This window comes from Chelon labrosus, assembly GCF_963514085.1.
Source record: "Chelon labrosus genome assembly, chromosome: 5".
Taxonomy (NCBI): domain Eukaryota; kingdom Metazoa; phylum Chordata; class Actinopteri; order Mugiliformes; family Mugilidae; genus Chelon; species Chelon labrosus.
The window spans coordinates 3,919,802-3,945,872 of NC_140341.1; the positions used below are offsets into that span (position 1 = coordinate 3,919,802).

Sequence of the window (26,071 nt, forward strand, 5' to 3'; positions counted from 1 at the left end):
AGAATGAACTTGTCAATAAGTTAAATGGTTTAGTCGGAATTTGTGATCTCATGTTTGAAGTGAAGTGGATCATCTATGCATCTACTAACAAGTTGAGGCTCTTTGTTTTTACCTAACGACATAATAATCAAGATCCAGTCTTGTCTGATCAGCTGATTTATTTATTAAGTCATAATATGATCAAATATAAGACACAGTAAGCATAAAATATATTTTTGGTGAACTTAAAAGAGAATATTTTAACATATCTATACATAACATAATTTACAGGTGTGCTATTCTTTACATGAGGAATACATGTGTGGTTGAAATAAGGATATATATAAAAAACACTTCTCCAACTTAGATGTATTTATGACATTTCAAGTAACCGTCCCATCACTTCTTCTTTCAAAGTAATAAATTGTGTAAGCCGTAACGTGTGCCAACACTTCACTGACTTACATCCATGCTTGGATTAGCCTCGTGCAGATTTTCAACCTTCAGAGTATTACTTCCCGTCACTGACCAGAACATGTGTCTTTTTGTTTGGTTTTTCTGGTCACATCTCAAGAGTTTGAGGGTTTGATGGCGGAAAGTACGGTCTAACACGAAGTACATGACCGGGTCGGTGGAGCCTCGTAGAGCAGCGAGGAGAAACAGGCAGTTCTTCAGCTGGAGGAAAGAGGACAAAGAAAGAAAGCCGTCATCACGCCCGTCTGCTGTGAATCCAGAAAACATTAGGAGATAGTTTTTGTTATTTAGGTGAAATGTAGTCACCTCGATTAAGCTGGAGAGTGGATGACAGTCTGTGCAGATGTCCGGGCCAGGGGGGTGGGTCAGTTGAAGTTGATTGTGGGCCAAAGAAATGAAGATGGGTTTGAAGATATGGTACGGCAGCAGACAGACGGAAAGAACAATCTGTGAGGAGGTGGTTAAAAGAAATGTGGGTGACTCAGCATTGACCAGATTTATTTTAAAGATTAACACAACTCATAGTCACCTGGATGACCACGATGTTTCGGAGCACCTTGGTCAGCAGGCTCTGGGAGGTGGTGACGTTGGTGTTGCGACGTGAACGCCTGATGTGCCTCAGCACCGTCATGTAGGACAGCAGCACCATCAGGTAAAACACAAAGAACATGGTTATGACGGGCACGGTGAGAGACGCCGACAGGCTGCCTCCTAGCTCCACGTCAGGGCTGTAGCACACCTCCGCACATCTGCTCTTCTCAGCCGCTCCGTCGTCCGGCCTCATGGCCTCCATCACTGAGTAGTAAACTGTCACTGGCACAGTGCAGCCGATTGACACCACCCACACCACGATGCACGTGGAGTGGGCAAAGGAGACCCTTGTAAAGTGGGTGAAGAAGGCATTTGGCAGCAAGGTGACGCAGATGCTAGGCCTGGAGGCGTGGGTCTTCTGGATGAGGGCGGCAAAGCGGCTGAGCGCCACCCACGTGAGGATCATGAGGCTTATGTAGATGTTGATGTGGAGCACCGGGGTGATGCCGTGCACGACTATCTGGCACTGGACGGCGGTCAGATTCCAGACTGAACCGCGGGCGTAGTAGGCCGCGAGGAAGGGCGTGGTGAGGGACAGCAGCAGGTTGGAGATGCTCAGGTGGGTCAGGTAAATGTGGGTGGGGGAGATGGTGGAGATGCGCCGCAGGAACACCCACAAGGAGAGCGCATTACCGGGGAGAGCGGTGAGGAAGAGGAGGCTGTAGGTGGTGGGGAGGAAGAAGAGCGTTGTAGCGGTGGGGCAGAGGGATAAATCAGAGAGGGAAGCATTGCTCTGTGGTAACGGCTTGGCCTCCATTTGACCTGTAACAACACAAAGTTAGATCACTACTCAGCTCTGTCACGTCATCTGATGTCTTTAGCTCTAAAATCAGCTGATGATCCTAAATATGTCGGCGGCGAGTTTATAAAAACTCAAGAGCTTCATCTCATAGACGTCCGTGACAACCGTACAGCCTTTATATAACTCTCAGTGGTGGGTGTAATGCATCAGCGATGATAGACAATGTTTAGTCGCTTACTGGCAGCAACATGAGCATTCATCTTCATGAACAATTGTAGACACTTAGCTGACGAGCATTGTGAGAAACGGACTTCATTTCAAGTAGAAACAAAAAAATTTGTAGAGTAATCTGCTGTCTGTTCAGATTCTCAGGTATTTATAAATCTGTCCTGTATCAGTTAGAGCATGGGCACAATTAAAAGCATTTACTCTAATATTCACTATCAAAATACCTCATGTAGCTACCTCACTCAGATCGGACTGGCCTTCGTTAATTAGGAAGATCTGGGGCCTCATGTACAAAGACTTGCGTGGATTTCCTACTCGACCCGCACAGTCCCGACCGGACGGACTAATTGTTTTCACGTTTATAATAGTTTCCCAGCATCACCTCTAAGTGTCACCAAAGGATCAACAGCTGTAGAAACCAGCATACGCCAGCCATGACGTTGGCGTAGGCACGTACAAGTTCGCGGAGATTTCACTCTTGATACAGCTGGACTTTTACGAGTACGTACGGAACATTTTTGTGCGTACGCAACCTTCGTGCATGAGGCCCCTGATCTCCAAATAATCCATGTAAACTCTTGATGTTGCTGGTTTCTCTCTGGTTATTGGAATAAATCCATTCTCTCTGAGCATGACTGCTCCACTTGGGGTAAACATCAGGGGCCTCATGTACAAAGACTTGCGTGGATTTCCTACTGAAATGCGGCGTACGTTCAGATCCAGAAGCACATTTCCTTTGTCCATCCCAATCAATGCGGAATTGAGTGCACATGTTGTACCCGACCCCTCCCTGTCCACGTCTCTTTTAAATATGCAAATTATATTTAAATTGACCCTGCACCTGAGATTCCCCTCTCTGCAAGATCAGAAAATGAAAACATAACAATGAGTAAGACGGGAAAAAAGAAGAGCTTCACAGAAAGCCAATTGGAGACGCTAATCACTGGAGTGGAGATGTGCAAAAATGTACTCTTTGGCAGCTGTCCGTCACAATGTTGGTTAATTGCATTTGCGCAACACATATGATCTGTATATTGATAGAATGAGAATGTTTCCTGTTGACTTTTACAAATTCATCATGTGGTGGTGCTTTTACATCAATGTGTGTGCAGTCGATAGCTCCGATTACATTCGGAAAACCGCCTCTGGCTGCAAATTTGCGCTTTAATGTTGACCTGTTCAAATGCATTGGATGGGAATTTGATATACCTGGCTGACATGAGGATAATTCCGTCCCACACGGCTGGGATAGCTCTGCTCAGTCCCAATCGGTCGGACTAATAGTTTTCACATTTACGACAGTTTCCCAGCATCACCTCTAAGTGTCGTGAAAGGATCAACAGCTATAGAAGCCAGCGTACGCCAGTCATGACGTTGGCGTGAGGAACGTACAAGTTTGCGGTCATTTCACTCTTGATACTTTTCCGTGAACAAGAACATACGGAACGTTTTTGTACATGAGGCCCCAGGAGAGGAGAAACATGGAGGTAGAACAACAACCAGCTATTGAAACAAGTCTCCAACATCGCTGTCCAAATGGATTCCAGCTTGGTTCATCTTCTTCTACTGAATCTTGTCAGTGTTGGAGATACGTTTGTCAGTAAAGTTCTTTAGTTTATTCAAGTTTCGGGGCATATAAACATATACGGTGCAGCTTAGAGGTTTTTGCGCCACATTTCTTCAGAACAGAACATCAACGGACCTTCTACGCAAGTGGTGAAATCAGATGAAGTGGAACCCAATCAAACAAATGAAACAATGACAAATTAAATAAATAGAAATGAGCCAGTATTACATATCTGCGAGTTGTGAAACACATGTGGAGCCCGAGCCAAAGTCCTGACCTTAATCCAAAAGAAATGTTGTGGAAGGACCCAGCAACATCTCAGAACTCAAGCGGTTCTGTTTCAGAGGAACGCGCTAAAATTACTCCAAGCTTCTGTCGACGGCAGATCAGCAGTTATGGGAAACATTTTTATTGCTGTGCAATATACTGAAAACAAGGGCTCTCTTACTTTTGCAGCTCACACATATGAACAAATGATTAATTTTCTTGCATAAACTAAAAAATACAAGTATAATATTTCTGTTTCGTTCGTTTGATTGGTTTCTCTTTCACCGCTTATCCGAAAATCGACTGAGTCATTTCTGTGCAGAAGTGGTAGAAGCTCTTGGGCACTATCTCTCAGCTAATATCAGTAAAACTCCACAGAGTGGTACGGAGTGTAGAGAACACACAAGTTTAGCAAGTCTGGTTCTCTCTCTCAACACTTAACAGTTGCGTCAAAACTCTCTTAACAGGTTGTTTTAGAAAGATGCAGAACCCCAGATTCCTCCTGACATGCCTCTGAATTTACAACACGCATTCTTTCACAAACAAAACAATCCAACAACAATAATTGAACATCTAGCTGGAGTCGGTGTCAAGATCGGACCCAACAGATGTGAACAACCAGCATCATTAGCCAGAAATCAGTTTGCGTTATACATACGTGTGACAGGAGCTCTGATGGGATGATTCAGCGCCAGATAAGAGTCGATGTTAAATGTCAACTCCCGGCTTCTCTGCAGCTTCCTCCTTCTGATGAAACTGAAGGTTTATGGTGAATATTTCAGACGGGGTTTCTTCTTGTTTGCTTGGGGCGTGGTGTTGTTTTGACATATTCTATATACGGCTTCCTCGATTAACATACGTGATTGCAATAAGAAAAAAAGTCAGCTGTTGTGGTTTCACATGCTTGTGTGTGTGTGTGTCTGTGTGTGTCTGTGTGTGTGTGTGTGTGTGTGTGTGGGTTTTTTTTTTTTTTTCTGTGAATATGTCTTAAGAGTGTCTTTATTTATTCGTCCTCGAGGTGGCGCTGTTGTTCAAGCAGAGGAGGCAAACGAATGCAGCGCCCGGCTTCTGTTTCTCTTCCTTCCTCTCATTATAGTGTATAATCTACCTTTATTAACTCATAGAAGTATTTATGGTGTCATTTATTTAAAAAACAGCATATACCAATAAATCACATCAATGCAGTTTAAAGTCTACACACAGTCCTTTGTGGGATAAAATGCTTTTTACATATAAAAATGCCTTTTATCAGTAAAGGCCCACGTTTTCATCTCACTAAACGCTGTTAATCCTGCAGTTTTTACTGCTTCATCCTCTTTTTTGCCTGTTTTTATTCAAACACTACTTGACAGCAGATTCAAGCAAGAGGAAGATGAAGGAAGGTTCTCAGATATCATGTGATTAATGCAGCAGTAAATGTGAAAGGAACTCGACTGTCCAAACAATCCCTGCTCACGTTCAGGGTTTCCTCCAGAAGTGAAGCAGTGAATTAATTAGTCATATGTGTTGAATTACTCCAGAAATGCTCCTGCTTTTGCTGCATTTCATTCATTCATTCATTCATTCATTCATTCATTCGTCTTCTGTAACTGCTTGTTCCTGTGAAGCGTCACAGGGGGGCGCTGGAGCCTATCCCAGCTGAGGCTGAGGTGGGGTACACCCTAGACAGGCCTCCAGTCTGTCACAGGGTTATCACAGAGAGACAGGCAACCATTCACACTCACACCCACGGCCAATTTAGAATCACCAAGAACCTAACCAGCATGTCTTTGGACGGTGGGAGGAAGCTGGAGAACCTGGAGAGAACCCAGGGTTTTTTTGTCTTTTTGTCTCTTGCCTCGTATACCTGTTGAACTCCTCGTACGTCTACGTGCAGTGGGAAAGAAAGAGCAGCAAATCACCGATGCATGCACAGGTGCTTTACTATTCATTCTCACATTTGATTCAATTCAATTTATGTTTTAATGTGTAAGCATTGAGAAGGACTTTTTTACGAGGGACTTATCTCCATATCTCCGTTTGCAATCGACAATAGAAAATGATCTCTGCCACATCAGTTCTGTCGAGTAATATACATCAATATACAAATTATATACACATTATGTATGAACTCTTCTTAAATCAGTCTTTTGCTGTGAGATAAAACATTTCAGACTGGTTTCCTTCCCCTGCAGACTGCCGTCATGTTTACAAAAAGTCGTCAGTCCCTTGCCTCAGACTTCATTTACGGCACCGCTGTGCTGGATTTAATGCAGTTCTCTTTTTCACATTGCTGGTTAAGCCCAGATTCCAGATTAATTTTGTCCGTCCTGTTGTTCCTACTGTCCATGTCCATGGAGGAGCTGCTCCCGCTGACTCCGGCGAAGTCTCCCACACAAAACGCGTTACTCATCAAACGCTGCACCTCCTTCCGCACGGAGGAGGATAACAGGAAGTACATGACGGGATCCAGGCAGCTGTTGAGGGCGGAGAGAACCAAAGTGATTTCGTTGGCTCTGTCCGCCACGTTTCTCCAGAAGCACGGAGTTTTTGTGATCTGGGTTTTGATGTAGAACACTCTGCTGATGTGATAGGGGACGAAGCAGACGATGAAGAGGAAGAGGACGAAGAAGGACTTCTTGGCGGTCCGATTGTAGTGCTGCGCGTTGGGCAGATCTGGTTTATCCTGCGACGTCCTCAGGAGCTTGAGGCCGATCTTGGCATAAGACACAATTAGAGAGATGAAAACTAGCCAGAAGATGACCAGCGTAGAGATGTTGATGTAGGCTTTCCACTTGGCATCGAGGAGGTCCTTGTAGTGGAAACACCTGGAAGCACAGAACATGTGTTATCAGCTCAAATTTCTCATTTCACACTTTCTGGGATGTTATTGCCAAATTATTAAGACTAAATATAGATGAAAGTTTGATTATAACACCAACCTTTTAGGTTCGCCATCATTCTTTGATATCAAGAACATAAAAATCATGCCGAAGGCCCCAATCCAGACGGCTGCACAGAGAACAGAGCTCCACCTTCTGGACCACAGTCTGCGCTGCACCCCTGTACTCCGATGGATCTTCAAGTAACGGTCCACGCTGATCAGACCCAGCAGAGTGATGCTAATGTACATGTTCATGTAGAAGATGGCGCCCACCATTACGCACAACCTGGGATGCAGTGTCCAGATGTTCCCATGGCTGTGATAGAGAATCCTGAACGGCAGACAGACCACCAGCAGCAGGTCCGCGAACGCTACGTTGATGAGAAACACCCTCACGGAGTTCTTCTTGGAGTGAACGCAGAAGAAAACCCACAGAGCCAGCAGGTTCCCAGCGAGACCCAGGACGAAGATTACAGAGTAGGACACCGCCAGCTGGATTTGCAGCGCGTCTAGATCCACACACGGGAGTTCGGTGGTCTGGCTTATGTTTGACATCTGGTGACTGGCTGCAGTAGGTACGATGGTATTAGTCATGGTTGATTGTGTAATCCGAAACCCTGCAAACAGGAGAGAAATAAACACGTAAAAACTCTTTCTATAGAGATTGTTCTCTTGGGAAAGTGTTGGTCTATCTTTATTCTAGTTCTGCAGACCACAACAACAGATCTAGATTTTCCAAACCGTATCATCTGTTCAACGAGACGCAGTTTTCAGGAATGAGTTCTTTTAGTGCTGTGATAGACTGGTAGAACAACTCAAACATGCCACTGCAGGTACCTACTTAGGGTTTTTCATATCGAAAGATCAGTGACTGAAACTGCACCAAAAGGAGAAGGAAACCAGACACTTTGCTCTCAGCTCCCAGCTCTCGCTTTTTTTGTAGTGTAGAAAACTAAAACATGCTGCTAATAATACAAAGAGGAACTTATTTTTGTACTCACCGAGTCATTGAAGTCCAGTAGAAACTTTGTGCTTGTTTGGAAAACGAGCGTAAATCATATAAAACTCAGTACCCGGAGTCCTTTTCTTTTCCTTTCAGTCAGTGCGGTAAATTTCTCTGGTCTGTAGGAAAAATTATCCAAAACTTGGCGCTCTGAACAGACTCCTCATAAAGCTCCTCATCTTGTGTCATTGTGCATTTTATCCATCTGTTCTTCACATGATGAAAACTTGCTAGACTCTACTTCTTCCTCTTCACTCTGTCCCCTCACCGCCCATTATCTCTGCGATCATGACAAGTAGCTCTCTGCAGCTGTGCTGTCGATTGCAGACAGAGAAATGCTGAATGCGGTGATGTTGTACGGAGAAAACTTCAAACTGTGGTCAGCCCCCCTCTTTACTTACCGCCCCTGTGCAGATAGAGAGCAAGACAGGGCAGGGCTCAGTGTTAGATCTTCTGATTAGACTGGAGGCAAGCAGTGGGATCACAGAGTATGCTCCACTTGTATATACACACAATAAACTTTCCTCTGTGGTCTCTGATTATAACATAGGAGGTATCTGTGGAGTGTAGGCGACTGTGAAAGACGAGGGCTCCCAAAATATCACCATATGTCTTTACAATGATTGAATCGGTGCCAGGTTTAAGCTGAAACTCTCAAGTCGGATTTGAAGGCACAGGGTCAAAGCCTTTAGTGTGCAGCCTGCACACAATCAGATTTGCACATGGAGTTACTTGACCAGCCTGGAAACTAAAGGACTCCCCAGAATTTCCGACATCTCTGCATAAAAAGTACTCCTTACGATTATGCAAAATGTTCAAACAAGTCCTGAAAGTAGACCTCCTTGTAACTAAATGTTTCTGGTAACTGCTGACCAGTCGTCTACAGCAGCTTGGAGGAATTTTAGCCCATTCCTTAGAACAGAACCACTTCAGTTCTGAGATGTTGGTGGGTTTCCTCACATCAACTGCTTGCTTCAGGTCCTTCCACAACATTCCTATTGGATTGGAGGTCAGGACTTTGACTTGGCCGTTCCTAAACATTCATCTTGTTCTTCTTTAGAACCACTTGTGTTCTTGGGCTCGTTGTGTTCTTGGGCTCGTTTTCTTCAGAGACAAACTAAAGCACGTCTAACCAAAGTCAAGGTCCCAATATGTGGGCTCGTCCGGGATTTGAACCCGGGATCTCGCACCCTAAGCGAGAATCATACCCCTAGACCAACAAGCCATGTGTGAGAGGTCACAAGATGCCAATGGGTTGCAGCCTGTGATAAACCCCTTGGGGCGTCTTTTGTTCATGGTAGACTTGGATACTGATATTGGCCTACCCCCCCCCCCCCCCCCCCCCCCCCCCTGTTACCTGCTGAAGTCATGAACAACATCCAGCATTTTTTCTGCATAAAAATGATTCAGATTATCAGCGGATTTTTGTGCAGCAATAACATCAACTAAATGTTTCTGGTAGCTGCTGATCAGTCGTCTACAGCAGCTTGAAGGAACTGCTTGCTTCAGGTCCTTCCGCAACATTTCTATTGGATTAAGGACTTTGACTTGGCCGTTCCTAAACATTCATCTTGTTCTTCTTTAACCGTTCTTTTGTAGAACCACTTGTGTTCTTGGTTCTCGTTGTCTTGCTGCATGACCCAGTTTCTCTTCACGTTCAGCTCATGGACAGATGTCCTGACATTTTCTTTTAGAGTTCACTGGTAGAATTCAGAATTCATTGGTCCATCAATGATGACAAGCCGTCCTGGTCCAGATGCAGCAGAACAGGCCCAAACACCCCCATGTTTGATGGAGGGACGAGGTTCTGATGCTGGAATGATGCAGTGTTGGTTCATCTCATTTAAACCAAACTATTCTACTTTGGTCTCATCTGTCCACTAAACATTGTCCCAATAGTCTTCTGTCTTGTCCACATGATGTTTAGAAATGTTCTTCTTGGAGAGCAGTGTCTTTGTCCATCACACCATGGTTGTTAATGGTTGTCTCTTAATGTGAGAGAGGCCTTTAGCTGCTTATAGAAGTTCCCTTGGGTTCCTTTGGGCCCTCTCTACCATTAATACTCCAGCAGACCCAAGCAGTGAGGATTCATATCGAAAGCTCAGTAACCAAACAACGTGAAAAGGAGAAGGAAACCAGACACTTTGCTCACAGCGTTTTTTCCACTCGGAGAAAGTTTAGAAAACTAAAATATGTTGCAAATATATTACAAAAAGGAACTTATCAGCGTGCCACTGTGATGATTTGTGAATTCCAAACTCTTTAGAGATGGTTTTGTAACCTTTTCCAGCCTCATGAACAACAACAACTCTTTTTCTGAGCTCCTCAGAAAGCTCCTTTGTCCTTTGCCATCATACACTTACACAAACATGTGTTGTGAAGATCAGACTGAGACAAATCCCTGATTTATTTAAACTAAACAATTAACTGAACGATAACCGAGTCTCAGTACAGACGGACTCTAATTTGGTCTTGAAATTAACTTGTAATCCTAGAGTTGCACTTACTTTTGCAGCTGACAGATATGTATTTTACTGACTAAACAAATACACGAGTGTTGTATTTCTGTTTCATTAGTTTGAGTGGGTTCTCTTCGAAATGAAAAGTTGAATACCTTCGTTGTCGGTGTCTGCAGCGGACGATTGAGTTAAAGTTTCTACAGCAGCCCTTCTTTGCGTTTGTTGTTACATTCTTGTAACCACACGTGTTATGGACCAAGAGGAACTTCACATCACCACACATGTTGCACATAAAATTTGCACGCACCACTGAATGCAGTGAAATAAGCTACTGGCAGCACGGATGAGTTACTTGATCCCTGGAAAGTAAATACTGATCCGTCCTTCAGGATAAAGTGAGGCTGTGACGTTTTAACCTCTCCTCTCAAACTCTTACTGTTTTCTGTTGTTTTTCAATTCAAAATCTTAATTCAGGAAGTCAGAGCTCAGTGAAAACACCTAAAGTACGAGACATCCTGGGCACAGTTATTCATATACTCGTGTGAATGTATTAGACGTGTCAAAAACAAACACCAAAGCCAAACTTCCTCTAAGATCCTCCTCCACTCCCGTTATGTGTGAAGCGATGGTTTTTTGGGTGGTGTCTTGCATGCGTGACTTTACTTATTTATAGTATCAGTGTCGCTCTTTAATTAGAAAAACGTGAGATCATGTGCCTCTCTTCTCTGGTTCTCAGCCTCACTGCGTGCTGCTGGCGTCCAAAGAGAACTCGGCTCCGGTGAAGCTGGGGGGCTTCGGAGTGGCCATCCAGCTGGGAGAGTCGGGACTGGTGGCAGGAGGTACGGTAAACACCACAACATCCCAAACAAAGTCAGAATCAAAGGGAATTCTTCATTGTTTTTTTTTTTCCCCAAGACATGAAAGAATACACACTTACACTTCTAGAGGATGTCATATGTAAATAAATGTCTATAAATGTGCTTAGAAAACAGACGCTAAAAACGGCTGTCGGTACACCGTTAGCAGGACCTGCTAATAAGCCACTTTTGCGTCAGTCAGATTAGCAAAAAGGCTTCACCCCAACTCAACTAGAGAACTAAACCCAGTTCGAGTGGACATCTAAGTGTTAATTTTGTGTGTTCACGATAAAATCCATATGACCTTTGATAAAGGCAAAGTACGGCAGCTTCCCCTGTTATAACCACAAGCTCACAAGTTTGATATATGTGCAGCAAATAGATGGCTGTGATAAGAGAACTTGTCTTTATCAGGGGGATTCACTACCACTGTTGCAGCCGTGGCCTACTGGTTAGCGCTTTGGGCTTGTGACCGGAGGGTTGCCGGTTCGAAACCCCAACCGGTAGAAAGCGGCTGAAGTGCCCTTGAGCAAGGCACCTAACCCCTCACTGCTCCCCGAGCGCCGTAGCATGGTAGCTCACTGCTCCGGGTTAGTGTGTGCTTCACCTCACTGTGTGCTTTGTGTGTGTTCACTAATTCACTAATTCACGGTTGCAGAGACCAAATTCCTTGTATACACAAGTATACTTGGCCGACAGACACTTAATTCTAATTCTAATTCTAACTTTATTTATACTATTGCACTTTTATTTTTCAGACAACCCATCAGGCTATTTAGTTTGTATTTCGCTCGCAGCTAGTTAGGTCCAATGAACCGTTAAAAAAAAAAAACAAGCTGGAACAAGGGCATCTGGGCTCGTTGGGTTCCTTGAAGACTTTTCATTCAAATAGTTAATTAAAGTTGAGGTTGAGATGAGATAAGCAGGAACGTGACTGCTCATGAGAGCAACGTTGTCGTTCCCTACGTCATCAGAGAAACTCAGAAGAATTTTCTTTTTAAACTTTCCAAAACAATGAGAAAGAAACTTTTACACCCCGAAGACAAAACCTAGACTTAGACTTTAGTCATCCACAAGGGTAATCGCCTGGTCACAATAGCTCAGTTGCACATAAAAACACTCTGGAGAACTATATGGACAAATATACAAGAAATAGAGACGGAACTAAATATATATTATATAGATAGGAAGGATTAATAAGGTGCAATGATGTCCATTAACATGAATAACATGGAGTTATGCTACAGAAAGGTGAGTTGTTGTACAGCTGGATGGAGTTTGGGTATGAATGAAATCCTGCCATTCAGAAAGGCATGGCAGCTCTTCAGGCCAGGATTCAGCTGTTTGCCTACATCTGAAGGACAAAGGACACTCCTTAGAGCACAACAACGTCCACATTTTACCCAGAGAGGACGCATGGTTTTTTTAGAAGAGTTAAAGAAGCCGTCTATGTCAAATTGGAAAGTACATCTCTAAACGGAGGAGGTGGCGTTTCACACTTTCAGACTTGAGCCTCTGTACATTAATAAATCATTAGCTCATTGTCGCTAACAGACGCAAGTCATGCAAGCTTCAGCTGGATAACATCCACACATGTTCCCATTTAAACCCCATCTCCTCCTCTAGTCTTTTAAAACCCAAGAAGCTACTTGGTTGACACGTCTTCGAGAAACTCTACGAGCTTCTCTTTCAGTTTGTTCTTTGAAATGTACAACGAGCTGGATGTCTGAGAACCTTCACAGGCATACCTGCTAAATGTTTGTGCAAGTTATTTCAGTATCGGCTGATGCAACAGCGGCTGTTGCTTAGTCACATTATAGAAAGGACGTAGAGCTGTTTGTCTTTCACGAGCCGGATGTGGTAACATTGAATTGCTAAACTGTTGAGCACAGAGTCATGTAGCTCTTCTTGTTCAAGGTTGAATCCTAAATGGTTAACTGTCTGAGTGGCTTCTTTAAAATTCTTAGCACCAACACCATAAGGCTGTAATTCATTTTGTATTCGTTAAATGAGTATAAAACAGTTTCTGCTGCAAACAATATTCAAACTAGGAACTTTTAACATTAAAAAGTGGAAAAGAAAGTTTTGAAACTGTGCAGTTCTTCAATCCTCAACAGGAAGTGGAAGGAAAACCGTTTCCTCTTTCGTTTGACCTTATGTCCGTTTGCTCATAATCGTAAGGTGTAATAATTAGAAATATGAGAGGATTGTTTGAGAGAAAACAAGAGTTATCAATGCTTCCTTGTTTCAGATGTCCGCATATCTTCATCTGATTCGTTTTTAAACTCTCACTGTTACGTGGCCGCCGCTCTGTCTGTCTCTGTGAACGCAGGTCGCGTAGGAACTCCTCACTTCATGGCCCCGGAGGTGGTGAAGAGAGAGCCGTACGGTAAACCTGTGGACGTATGGGGCTGCGGAGTCATCCTCTTCATCCTCCTCTCTGGGTGTCTTCCTTTTTACGGCACCAAGGAGCGACTGTTTGAAGCCATCTGCAGGGGCAAATACAAGGTCAGGGGTTCATTCGAGGAGCCGCCACGGTTTTTTATGTGCGGCTACATGCGCCCAATAAAGAGTCTCGACCTTTTGAAGAGTAAACACACCCGTCCAGTGTTAATTCTCAGATGTTTTAAAGCTCAGTCTTAGTCTTCGATTTGGAAATAAGGCTTCCTCACACATTTAAAGAAAATCCTCACTGATCTCACACACTACAAGACGACAAACGATTGTAATGCTAGCCCGGAGGCCGGCCCGACTCCCCCCCCCCCGCCCACACATTTATCGTGGCGTAAAGTTGATGTGAAGTTGCTCTTAGCTGGGAATACAACTAGACTAGACTAGACTGTACTGGACTAGGCTAGACTGTACTAAACTAGACTAGACTGCACTAGACTAGACTAGACTAGACTAGACTAGACTGCACTAGACTAGGCTAGGCTAGGCTAGACTAGACTAGACTGCACTAGGCTAGGCTAGGCTAGGCTAGGCTAGACTAGGCTAGACTAGAATTTCTTTGTCATTGTAACATGTACAACGAAATTAAGTGCAGTCCATTCAGCATAACAAAAAATAAAATATATGCTAAGACATGAAAGACAAACACATTGACACAACTGATTCTGCATTATCAGCATTTGGTACATTAATAGCTGTCTGAAAGAAACCGTTTCAGTTCTGTTTTTTATCGTCTTGATGGCGACTAATGCAACTAAATTAAATTTTTGTCAAAAGCATGCACAGTGCCATTCCCTCAAGTCCTGAAAGTAGACAAAGCAAAGTAAGTGAACCCTTGTTCTTCGAAGCAAAGGTTAGGTTCCGGTAACTGCTGAACAGTCATGACTGTACAGCCACCACGAAGCGCGACAGCACATGTAGACGTGGATGATTAGTCTGTGGCACTTAAGTTAAAACGACAGGACCTGGTAACTCCTTGTAAAGTGTCTGTGTTTTACATCTGTAGATGAATCCCCGTCAGTGGGGCCACATCTCGGAGAGCGCTAAGGATCTGGTGAGGCGCATGCTGATGTTGGACCCCGCAGAGAGGATCACCGTGTACGAGGCTCTTAACCACCCCTGGCTTAAGGTACCTGCAGGACATTGACCCTAACCCTAACCCATCATACTGAATCTGCTTAAGGCTCTTTTATAGACGCCGTGACCTATGCACGTTTCCTACATCGGTGCAAGTCATTTATACTTGTGCGCTTGTCAGTCTGGCTCACTCTGTAACAACACCAGTAGTCGGCGCTGTGTCTTTTTTGCCAGTCGGGTTAATTTTTGTTTTGACTTCCTGCTTCATTTTCATCAACGGCGACTGAAACTTTAGCCGAAATTTCGCCAAAGACGAGTCGTACAAATGTCCGTATCTCCAAACCTCCTCAGTTAACCTTACCGATTCTTGATTCATCCAAAACAATCAATTCGAAAATTGCGGAGATGGAGAAGCAGCTGGAAATACTAAAGCGGAAACACGCTACTACCAAGCGGACCAATCACAGCGGTCTGCGTCGTTGCGTGGCGCTAGGCCCTGCGCTGTCGCCGTAGCTCAGCGTCAACTTAAGGCAGAAGTCTAATCCGCCTATTGGTCTCTCACTATTTTTTGGGGTGGAGTGGAAAAAAAAACTGTTATAACAAGCACCTGAATTGTCAAGAACACTGCTACAATCCAACACAAAAAAAATCTAAAACCTGTCTTTCCATCACTGGAAAATGTTAAGCATGTGTAGACAGGCATCCAGAGTTTTGACTTTTTGTTGAAACTTTATTTGACACAAGAGCAGAATAGTAAGAAATCCCAGAGCTGTCACACATAACAATCAGTCACTTGGGCGACAAAGCTCCTCGCGCAGTAAAAAGCAACGACGGGGCACGGCGGCGCTCCGCTGTTACGGCTCGTCATGTTTTTTTTGTCAGCTGAAGCTTTTATTGTGTCCTCATCCTCGGACGGTGACGGAGGGGTACTTAAAAGTAAATCCTTGACAATTCAGCTGAGAGGCTCAAAATCCGCTCGGGTACGATGCTGCATTTCTAGTCTGTTTGTTCGTCTCCTGATTTTTAGACAAATCCTTCAGATTTTTTACTTTTTTCTTTATTTTCATGATTATTTACGTTGTAGATTCTCACTGAAGGCATCAAAACTATGAGTCAACACGTATGGAATTATCTAGTAAACAAAAAAAGTGTGAAATAACTCTAAGATTCTTCAAAATAGCCACCCTTTGCTTTGATTACTGCTTTGCACACTCTCGGCGTTCTCTCGATGAGCTTCATGAGGTCGTCACCTGAAATGGTTTTCCAACAGTGCTGAAGGAGTTCCCAGAGATTCTGAGCACTTGTTGGCCCTTTTGCCTTCACTCTGCAGTCCATCTCATCCCAAACCATCTCAATTGGGTTTAGATCAGGTGACTGTGGAGGCCAGGTCATCTGGTGCAGCACTCCATCACTCTCCTTCTTGGTCAAATATCCCTCACACAGCCTGGTTTGGGGTCATTGTCCTGTTGAAAAATAAATGATGGTCCAACTAAACGCAAACCGGATGGGATAGCATGTCGCTGCAGGATGCTGTGGTAGCCATGCTGTGCCTTCAATTTTGAATAAATCCCCAACAGTGTCACTAGCAAAGCACCCCCACACCATCACACCAACTCCTCCATGCTTCACGGTTGGAACCATGCATGTAGAGACCATCCGTTTTCAGACACGCCAGTTGGAACCAAAGATCTCAAATTTGTACTCGGACCAAAGCACAGATTTCGACTGGTCTAATGTCCATTCCTTGCGTTTCTTGGCCCAAACAAATCTCTTCTGCTTGTTGCTTTTCCATAGTAATGGTTTTCTAGCAGCTATTTGACCATAAAGGCCTGATTGGTGCAGTCTCCTCTGAACAGCTGATGTAGAGATGTGTCTGCTACTAGAACTCTGTGGCATTGATCTGGGCTCTAATCTGAGGTGCTGTTATCTTGCGATTTCTGAGGCGGGTGACTCGGATGAACTAACCCTCAGCAGCAGAGGTGACTCTTGGTCTTCCTTTCCTGGGGCTGTCCTCATGTGAGCCAGTTTCGTCGTAGCGCTTGATGGTTTTTGCAACTGGACATTCAGAGTTCTTGCAATTTTCTGGACTGACTGACCTTCAGTTCTTAAAGTAATGATTGGTTCTTGCCATAATATGAATTCTAACAGCTATCAAATAGGGCTGTCAGCTGTGCACCAACCTGACTTCTGTACAACACAACTGATGGTCCCAACCCCATTAAGAACTCAAGAAACTCCACAAATGAACCCTGACACCATTTCAGGTTGACTACATCATGAAGCTCATTGAGAGAAGTCCAAGGGTTTGCAGCGCTGTCAACAAAGCAAAAGGTGGCTAGTCTGAGGACTCTAAAATATGAATCATAAATGTTTACGACATAATTCCATATGTCTTCATTCATAGTTTTGTAAATGGTCATGAAAATAAAGAAAAAACATTAAATGAGAGGGTGTGTCCAAGCTTTTGACGGGTACTGTATTTCCCATGCTCGTATACCAAAACCGCAACCGAAGATCTCTTAATATGCACACTAATAACCGCAGTTGTCCTAGTTCTTGTTCTCTATTTATATATATTGACCAATCACTCACACCAGCGCTCTGTTTACTTCTGAACGCAGCCCTGTGCATCTAATTAGCGTCTTAAAAATGTTCAGAGAGATGTTGGTTTGCGGCGATATAGAGATATGATTTTAATAAACATGTGTTGTTGTTTATTTAGAGTCCTATAACACCACACTTGGCCACTTATAGGCTGCGATAGTACATTTAAAATTGCGCTCTCGACATGTTGCATGCTGTACAACATGCATCAGCAAACAGCCGGTGCTACAAGAAGACGGGGGTAAAGATGAACACACAAGCCCATAAATAAATGACTTTCAAAAATATCTCTGCAGCGGTAGAAGACAGGTCTTCAGTTACCTGCTCCTCGTTTTTTTTTTTTTTTTTGCTGCAAACTAAAAGCTCAAAGCCCGTTCTCAGACTGCATTGTCTGTAATGTAGTTTGCCATGTTTTAGATATTTTTCGGGGACGTGCAAGTAAAAGTTGCTGCAGGTGAGGTAAGTTTAAAGGATGCGATCTGTGGGCCGCTACGTTCTCTCGAACTGGTGTGTTTACTTCTCTTGTAATCAGATATCGGTATTATGTGACTGATCTGGCTGACTTGATAAAGTTAGCAGGAAAAGGCGGAGCTAGTGTGGTGCTGGGTAAGCTTTTAGGCCATCTGGCTTCACGTGACGCTCCAAGCTGGTACGAACCTAAGTCTCAGATGGTGTGTCCTCGCAATAAACGTCTCCATTTGCTCCCAGTGTGTTTTAGAATTGATTGCAGATTACGTTTTAAGCTCTTTATGGCCCTGACTCTGGAACGTACACTGTATTCCCAGAAGTATTCACTCATCCAAATAACTGAATCCAGGTATTCCAATCACTTCCATGACCACAGGTGTATAAAATCAAGCACCTAGTCATGCAGACTGCTTCTACAAACATTTGTGAAAGAATGAGTCGCTATCAGGAGATCAGTGAATTCTAGCGTGGTACTGTGATAGGCTGCCACATGTGCAACAAGTCCAGTCATGAAATTTCCTCGTTACTAAGTATTCCACAGTCAACTGTCAGTGGTATGATAACAAAGTTTTGGGATGAAATAGAGTTGAAGACTGTGACCTTCTCAGACCTTCTCGTCCAACATCAGAGTCTGACCTCACAAATGTGTTTCTGGTCAAAAGAACGGTCAAAAATTCCCGTAAACACACTCCTAAACCTTGTGGAAAGCCTTCCCAGAAGAGTTGAAGCTGTTCTAGCTGCAAAGGGTGGGCTCATGTCATATGAATGTGTGTGAAGGTAGATGAGCGAATGCTTTTGGCAATATAGTGTGCCTTCAGATCCTCAGGAAGAGGTCTACTTGTTTGTTCCAGGGTCCTGACTTAAAAATAAATAAATAAATAAATAAAGGGGACAGGACATTTGCGGTTGTCGGAGCTGTCTCAGGAAATGATCTCCTTTTAAATCTTTGCCTAAAACATACATTTATCAGAGCGTCTTTCAGCGTTTTAATTCATTTTTTCTGTCTCAAGACGCTTTACAACATCCGGTCTGAAACCAGACCTGAAACCCCAAGAACAAGCGTGAAGGCCTAACAGGAAGGAACCTTAAAGACACCTTGAGCGGAACCTTGAGCTCATGTGGAAGGAACGAGTCTGTTATAGATACATACATCTGACTAAAGTGTAGAATCTGATGATGATGCAAATACAACATATAGCTGATGATGTTACAGGACAGTTTGAGAATATAAGAGGAGTCATAGGCAGGTTGGAGAACTGTTCTTTCAGGCAGGAGTGGGTAACTGCAGGAGGCCATGAAGACTGGGCAGGTTGACGCGACCAGGACAACGATGGGTCTTGTCGCCACATCGCTATTAGTCTACTAGATCCTAGGTCCAGTCCAGGGCAGGGTTTCTGAATTTGTGCTAAATGTAAAAGTCTTCAGCATATAACTAAAGATATGAGCATCCCTCTTAGCTCACGTTTCTTTTGTGTGTTGTGTTTCTAAGGAGAGGGACCGGTACGCCTACAAAATCCACCTGCCAGAGACCGTGGAGCAGCTGCGAAAGTTCAACGCCAGGAGGAAGCTCAAGGTCCGCATCCGTCCACATACACTGTCTTTCAACATCTATCATGACGGCTGATCTCTGTGCGTGTCTGATGATCAGATAAACAGCAGCGGTGCTTGTTGTTGTTGCAGGGCGCTGTGTTGGCTGCAGTGTCCAGCCACAAGTTCAACTCCTTCTACGGAGACCCCCCTGAGGAACTCCACGACTTCTCTGACGACCCCACTTCCTCAGGTACAATGCAAAGTTTTTGGTGAACTCTCTAAAACACACATCCTCCTTCAAGTTTCCTTCCTCCTTTGCCCCTTTTACTTCTGCTTTCTCTCCACAAGCTGTGAGAACTGCTAGAAGTTGTTCAGAATTTTTTTTCTGCACCATCTCTGCATGAAATTTATTTTTTTACCCTGGAAAGCACCTTGTGCACCATTGGGTGCTGGAAGGTGCTATACAAATAAATACTGATTGATTGATTGATTGATTGAAAAACACTCCAAACATCAGTTGATTTTCACACAAAGAGAACCCACTCAAACTGATGAAATTTAACCGTTATACTTGTGCATCTATTTATTCAAATGAATTTAATGTTTGCTTGTTTCGCAAAAGTAAGTGAACCCTTGTTTTCAGTATCAGGTGTCAATAACAGCAGCTAAACTTCGGAGCAGAAAAAAATGAGCCATCTGCGAGTTACAAAAGTAAAAAGGTTCATTTGCTTCATGAGCAAGACAGTAACCCCAAGAACACAAGTGGTTCTACAAAAGAACGGTTTAGGAACGGCCAAGTCAAAGTCCTGACCTTAATCCAATTGAAATGTTGTGGAAGGACCTGAAGCAAGCAGTTGATGTGAGGAAACCCACCAACATCTCAGAACTCAAGTGGTTCTGTTCTGAGGAATGGGCTAAAACTCCTCCAAGAATCTTACTTAGGTGTCTTCTCTCTGTGTTGTGATTGTCAGATGTGGTTGTCTATTTTGCAGTTTGCAGCAGTTTTGACTTTCATGTCCTCAGACACGATGAGTGATCTAATGATAAGACGTGAATAGGATGTTGTGCAGGTGTCTGATGAAACCAGCGGTCTCAAAACCAGCGTGGCTCAGTTCAAAACTTTGTCTTAAAAGAAAGAAACTCATCATCTCTCTCTAGACGGCAGATCAGCAGTTACTGGAAATATTGAGTTGCTGTTATTGCCGCACAAGGAGTTCACAGCAGATACTTACTTCACATACAACTCAAAGAAATGTACTACTGTTTCATCTTCTTGAATAAATAAATGCGTGTAGTGTAGTATTTCAATTTAGTTTGATAGGATGAGCGGCGGTGAGGGCCCACAAAGACTAAAGTCTCAGTAAATGTATCACACGTCTCATAACGCAGCTTAATAGATGCTGCAAAAGCAAAAACAGCACTTTAACTGTGTTTCCCTTGTGAGTTTTTACACAAAATGTGCTGAGAATGATAAAGATAAACAGATATATTTGTTGTTTTCACTGTTACAGCACCTCTGTTCATTCTCAAAGCGCTTGTTTGTCTGTTTCTGTTAATGCTTCCCACCTGTTAGGACTACTAGCAGCAGAACGTAGGTATCTGTTTCTTCTCTCTGTGTTGTGGTCGTCAGATGTGGTTGTTCACTTTTGCAGTTCTCAGCAGTTTTAACTTTCAGTGATTTAGCGAGAAGACGCGAGTGGGACGTCCTGCGGGTGTCTCACGTGACCTGTGTCCCTTCCAGGTGCTGTGTCTCAGGTGTTGGACAGTTTGGAGGAGATCCACGCTCTGACGGACTGCAGTGAAAAGGACCTGGACTTCCTCCACAGCGTTTTCCAGGACCAGCACCTGCACACGCTGCTCGACGTAAGAGTCAACATCCAGCCTTTTTATGAGTCATTCGTTTTCAGCGCGCCACTCTAATGGTCTTCCTGCTCCACATTATGGAAAACTAATGGGACGTTACGCAGTTCATTAAAAGCTGGTTTAATTCTTAGCCGAGACGAAGTGGTGTGTTTTATGTTTCCAGTAGCAGCAGCTACACTTTCTTTGCATTAATAGCAAAAGGAAATCAGCGAAGAGGTGTGAGGTGATAAAGTTTCGTTCAGTTCCCGTAGCGTCTCAGCATGTTGGTTTTGTGGTGGAAGTCTTGATGGTTTGATGCTAAAAATAGCCGGGCTGCTGCAGCGACGCAATCCAAACTGCAGCTTTGCTTCTCCATGCAACAAGTGGCGATGGTTTTAAAAGTGTCTGCAGCAGTGGCATTGCTGAGTCAGGTGAGGATGTTCATATGGTTATTCAGTTTTTAGCTTGAAGGAGTAAATTTAGCCAGAATTCATGTCAATTTGGGTCTGATTATTAGATCTTATTTAATCTTTGAGCACCAGAAAGTCACGAAATAGAAGTATTAAAATGAGATATAACACATAAATAGGTCCCTTTCTTCTATACACACACGGAGAACATCATGTTTTTAACAACAACAAGAGTCTCTATGAGGACCAGTTTGAGTTTCAGGGTTGTGACAAACCAAGCATGGCTGCCGACATCAGCATAAACTGTATATTAGGGATGGTCCGAAAACCGAAAATGCACTTATGGACCATTTTCGGCCGAAGATTGCTGCGGTTGTTGCTTGCACGTGTTGTTTCGGCAATAAAAGTCTGAAATATTTCGGCCGAAAGACAGAAAATGCACTTTCGGGCCATTTTCGGCCGAAAATTTATCGCCGAAACAACACAGCCGAAACAACATGGCCGAAATAGGATGTTGTGATGGTGCAAGCAACAACCACAGCAAATTTTCGGCCGAAAATTGCTGCGGTTGTTGCTTGCACGTGTTGTTTCGGCAATAAAAGTCCGAAATTTTTCGGCCGAAACAGGATGTTTTGATGGTGCAAGCAAAGTGCATTTTTGTTTTTTTTTTTCGGACGGAAATTTTCGGTGCATCCCTACTGTATATCATGCAAAGAACCAGTTGTTGGTACTTTCTCTGGGGGCCCGGAGCTGCTACGTTCTGCTGCTCCATATCCGACCATGTATCTTCAGGCTAGGGGAGGACATTTCGGATGTGCACCGGGAGATTATCTTAAAATTCTTGGCGTCATCTGATCCCCAGTTGTAGAATGTTTTGCGTCTGATCCTGAGTCTTTCTGTCAAAGTTAATGTAGTGTGGAGAGGGTAGCTGGTACCTTGTGTTCTCTACTCCACAAATGTTCTGGTCATCCAACGCTGCCAAGATGTTTCTCCTTGACGCTGTCTCCAGGAAACTTTTCTTTTCTTTTAAACGTTCAGTGTTTGTTGTTGTTGTTTGGGTGCAGCCTTTGACTGAGTGGACTCCGTGGATTCTGTTTAGATGATCAACTACTACCACCTCACCAAACATCCACATTGCATCATTGCATATAAATTTCTGACTGACCTTCCGAAGTAAACTTCTTCCACACGGCTGATATGTTTAGTCACGTGATTTTGCTTCCTCTTCTTGTTTTTTTGGCGCTTTTGATGTTAGGCAACCGTCACTAAAACAGAAGACTCTACAGGAAATTGGTGTGGTTTACAGCAGAACTAAAATAAATAACTGCAAAAGATCAGGCTGGGCTGACGACCAATACCATAATATCAGCCGATAATTATTGATGACTGGTTGATGAGAGCACCATCTTCAGGCTAGGGGGTTCAGTATATCAGTGAAGGTCCTCCTAAAGTTAGCCATACAAACTAGTGTGTGTGTGTGCAGCAGCAGCAGCAGCAGCAGCAGCAGCAGGCTGTGAACTTGACTAACAGCCTCTCGCTGCTCTTTCCACTGACTCAGGGATGTTGGCAGGAACAGCTGAGCTGCAGGTCACAGCAGCAGACGGCTGACCTACAACTGGTTCACCACTTTACAACCATATTGGGTCACGACATCTCAGTTCCTGGCAGCCACTGCTTAGAGATAGAGAGAGAGAGAGAGAGAGAGAGACGTAATTTTAGATTAGTTGGACTCTGAGAGCATTTTTTTGTCTGGTGTGTTCTTATTAAGCGTCTATGTTTGCTTTACCTTTAATCCACTTTGTTTACTTCTCTGTGTCCGAAGATCTGCCGGCAGCTTTTATATAGAGTGTTAAATAAAACATGTACACATCAGAATATTGTGCAGTCATAATAATGAATACACCTGTTAGTTCTATACTTTATATTTAAATTCATCTTGACAACTTGTCTGTTTCAGTTTGAGTTCTTAGCGGTTTGTTGTTTCCGCGTGATGATGATTGGGATATCGCCAGCGCAGTCAAAGCTTTGATCAGACACTGTGAACAGTCAACGGCTCTGATTTGTCGTAGAAGACGAAAGACAAAGTTTGGAAGCTTGTAATTTTCGCTGACGCGTCTTGAGATCAGATACAGGATCTTATATGCAAACAGGTGATTAAAGAGGAACTCAGCAGTGGTCTTAAAGTAAGTGGTATAAAGCTTTTAGTGAACTCTGATTAACGTCCTTACTACAAGTTTGAAAACATCTGAGTGTCTGTAGCTGTTCCTCGTCTCAGCTGCAGGATGCATGCTACATTAGCCACCAATATCATAACGTGACCCGAGCTGCATTGTGGGTAATTTGGGCACCAGTCTTTGACATTATTTATTCTTAACTGTCTTCATCCGTCCAGAAAGCAGTACTTGATGAACATGGACTCTTTATAAAGACGGACAAAGCATCTGTGACGTCCCCCATAGATATCCTGAAGAGCTGTTTTTGAAGCTCAGTGCTGTGTCTCTGACTGTCGCCATCTTGGCAACGCCTCCCTCCACCTAACTCCCAGCAATTTCAAAAACAGGCAAAGAGGTGGAGCGTGAGTGGAGCTGAGGCAGCTGGCAACCTGAGAGGACACTTATCTGCCACTTAAGGCAGCTCGATGTATGACTTTAAGCCTGTAAAATCTTAACATTTTAAAGTGGAGGTTTGTGGGGATTGACTCGATTTAGGAACCAGAAAATTATTCCCCACAAAGCACCAACCACTAGTTAAGTGTGCTCAAAGACTTCACAGCTTGTTCCAAAATATTTATCATCTCCCAAGTCATGACGCACACGTGATAAACAGCTGTTCTTGGTTCTGATCCAACGGTCGGTAAAGATCCATTAGAGACAGGACCTTTTACAGTATTCTTGTGCGCTCCAAATTATGTCGGTGCTCATTTACATAAACAAGAAAAAGTGCCAAATTGCAGGACCTCTAGTACCTCTACCGACCGTTGGATCAGAACCAAGAACAGCTGTTCATCACGTGTGCGTCATGACTTGGGGAGATGATAAATATTTCGGAACAAGCTGTCAAGTCTCTGAGCACACTTAACTAGTGGTTGGTGCTTTGTGGGAAATATTTTTCACGTTTACCACTTAACGCAAAGTTGTCTGTGTCTCTTTTGAGAGACTGGCTGTTGTTTTTAAACAATACCCTGACATGCCACTCCATCTTCCAGTGTAGCCGTTCAGACCGCCCCCTTCCTAAAAAACTAATTCTTAAAGATCATGTCCCAGCTTTTACTCATCCGGCATGCTGAGCTTGCCCTCCCTCCTCTTCAAAGCTTGGTTCAAACATCTCGCCAAGCATCTCTCAGCTGATGCAGATTCTTGCAAAGCCAGGCGCTTAAATCACAAGCTCCATGAATCAAATGAGGCGTAAGAGGCTGAAATCAAAAACAGCAGGTGAAGGTGCAGAGTCTTCCGTAAGAGCCGAAAGCGATTTCGTGTCATCTTAAAGGCTCTCCCAGTAGCTGGAGGATGAATCGGTTGAAGTGCGTTGTGGGAGACGAGTGTATTCTGCCAAGTGTGTGTGTGTGTGTGTGTGTGTGCAGTGGTGTCAGTGGGAGCCTGGGGCTGCAGATGTCTTCTTTTCAGCCTCAGTTTCTCACCATCCCTGCTCTGAGAGGAGGGGTTAGTCAGGAGAGGACAGAGGAGTGCAGCCCAGCCTCAGACCCCCCAAACAATCAATGGCTTCTATTGTCGGGCCTCCGTGCCTTTCACAGCGAGCGCAGCCTCCGTCACTATCTGACAGTATCCTGCACACCACTGAAGCACACAGAGGAAACTAAAAATCCTGCAGACTCTGAGCACATCAAGCCTCCTGGATGTGAAAACTCGTGTCTCATTTGCAAACTGTTGGCGGCGATTTTCTGACTAAACGCTTTTTGGTGAGTGCGTCTCCTTCCTGTTTTTTCTGCCTCGCGTGTTTGAGGCAAGAGGTGTTTCGTCACGCGACGCCTCAAGCTAATTTTAATTCAGCCTGTCTGTGTTTCTTGCCGTTTGACACTTATAATGAGGCGTTTTAGTCAAGTGCATTTGTATTTTTTTTCTCCCCATGTGCCCGTGCTACGTCTCATGCTTCGGAGCTAATTTAGGCCTGAGAAAGAAGCTGCCTTCGAGAAAAGGATGTCTGAATTTACTTGTCACTGATCGGAAATTAATACATCTAACTGTTTCTCATGTTTCTCAGAATGAGAGCTGTTTGTTGTTGCTGTCGCAGCCAGGAGGACAGTTTAAAAGAATGAAATCTGAGTTTCTACAGCTCGTTGAGTCGTCTGCTGCAGAATCTTTGCACAGTTTAGTTGAAATCGAAGGATGTTGACAACGCTCCTCATGGTAGTTCAGACCTTGCATTAACATCTGACCCGTTGTACGTGATTGCAAGTGGTCCGCTTTAAGTTCAGAGGGGCAGTAGAATATTGTCTCATCCTACTGTTGTTTCAGAACCATGAACAGCTGTTATTTTTTAGTTATTATTTATTTCTTTATCTCCGGCCTGACATTGGTTCTTTTATGACCTGCACAAAGCTCAGTCTGACAGCAACATCTCCAGTAATAAAGGTAAATAAAGACGCTGACTATTGAGGAAATAGTGACTTAACTCCAATGTACATTGACGTAATTACATCAG

At 43.8% G+C, this 26,071-nt stretch overlaps 3 protein-coding genes across 9 annotated transcripts in view; 1 reads left to right on the top strand and 2 right to left on the bottom strand.

The window, feature by feature from the left end:
* caska (calcium/calmodulin-dependent serine protein kinase a) overlaps positions 1-26,071 on the top strand; it is a 151,607-nt gene that overhangs the window by 92,167 nt on the left and 33,369 nt on the right. For all 7 annotated transcript variants that reach the window (XM_084545075.1, XM_084545076.1, XM_084545078.1 and 4 more), the window contains exons 6-11: positions 10,910-11,012; positions 13,363-13,538; positions 14,488-14,610; positions 19,120-19,203; positions 19,311-19,410; positions 20,902-21,023. In XM_084545075.1, the coding sequence (XP_084401201.1) occupies positions 10,910-11,012; positions 13,363-13,538; positions 14,488-14,610; positions 19,120-19,203; positions 19,311-19,410; positions 20,902-21,023 (708 nt within the window). The remainder of the gene's footprint in view (positions 1-10,909; positions 11,013-13,362; positions 13,539-14,487; positions 14,611-19,119; positions 19,204-19,310; positions 19,411-20,901; positions 21,024-26,071) is intronic.
* On the bottom strand, positions 357-1,801 carry gpr82 (G protein-coupled receptor 82; the record flags this gene model as incomplete). Its single annotated transcript, XM_084544561.1, has 3 exons — positions 357-654; positions 760-900; positions 983-1,801. The coding sequence occupies 3 exons, from the start codon at positions 1,799-1,801 to the stop codon at positions 433-435; spliced, it is 1,182 nt and encodes a 393-aa protein (XP_084400687.1). The 3' UTR covers positions 357-432.
* Positions 5,011-8,720, bottom strand: gpr34b (G protein-coupled receptor 34b). The gene is made up of 3 exons (XM_084543994.1): positions 7,713-8,720; positions 6,770-7,328; positions 5,011-6,655 (listed from the first exon to the last, which is right to left on the bottom strand). The coding sequence occupies exons 2-3, from the start codon at positions 7,303-7,305 to the stop codon at positions 6,073-6,075; spliced, it is 1,119 nt and encodes a 372-aa protein (XP_084400120.1). The 5' UTR covers positions 7,306-7,328; positions 7,713-8,720; the 3' UTR covers positions 5,011-6,072.

What these genes read in the sequence shown, in the direction of transcription:
- gpr34b (XM_084543994.1), bottom strand. Translation starts at nt 7,305, where the DNA reads ATGACTAATACCATCGTACCTACTGCAGCCAGTCACCAGATGTCAAAC. An exon ending in AATGATGGCGAACCTAAAAG is followed by an intron (nt 6,656 to 6,769) that starts GTTGGTGTTATA and finishes CTGTGCTTCCAG; the next exon opens with GTGTTTCCACTACAAGGACC.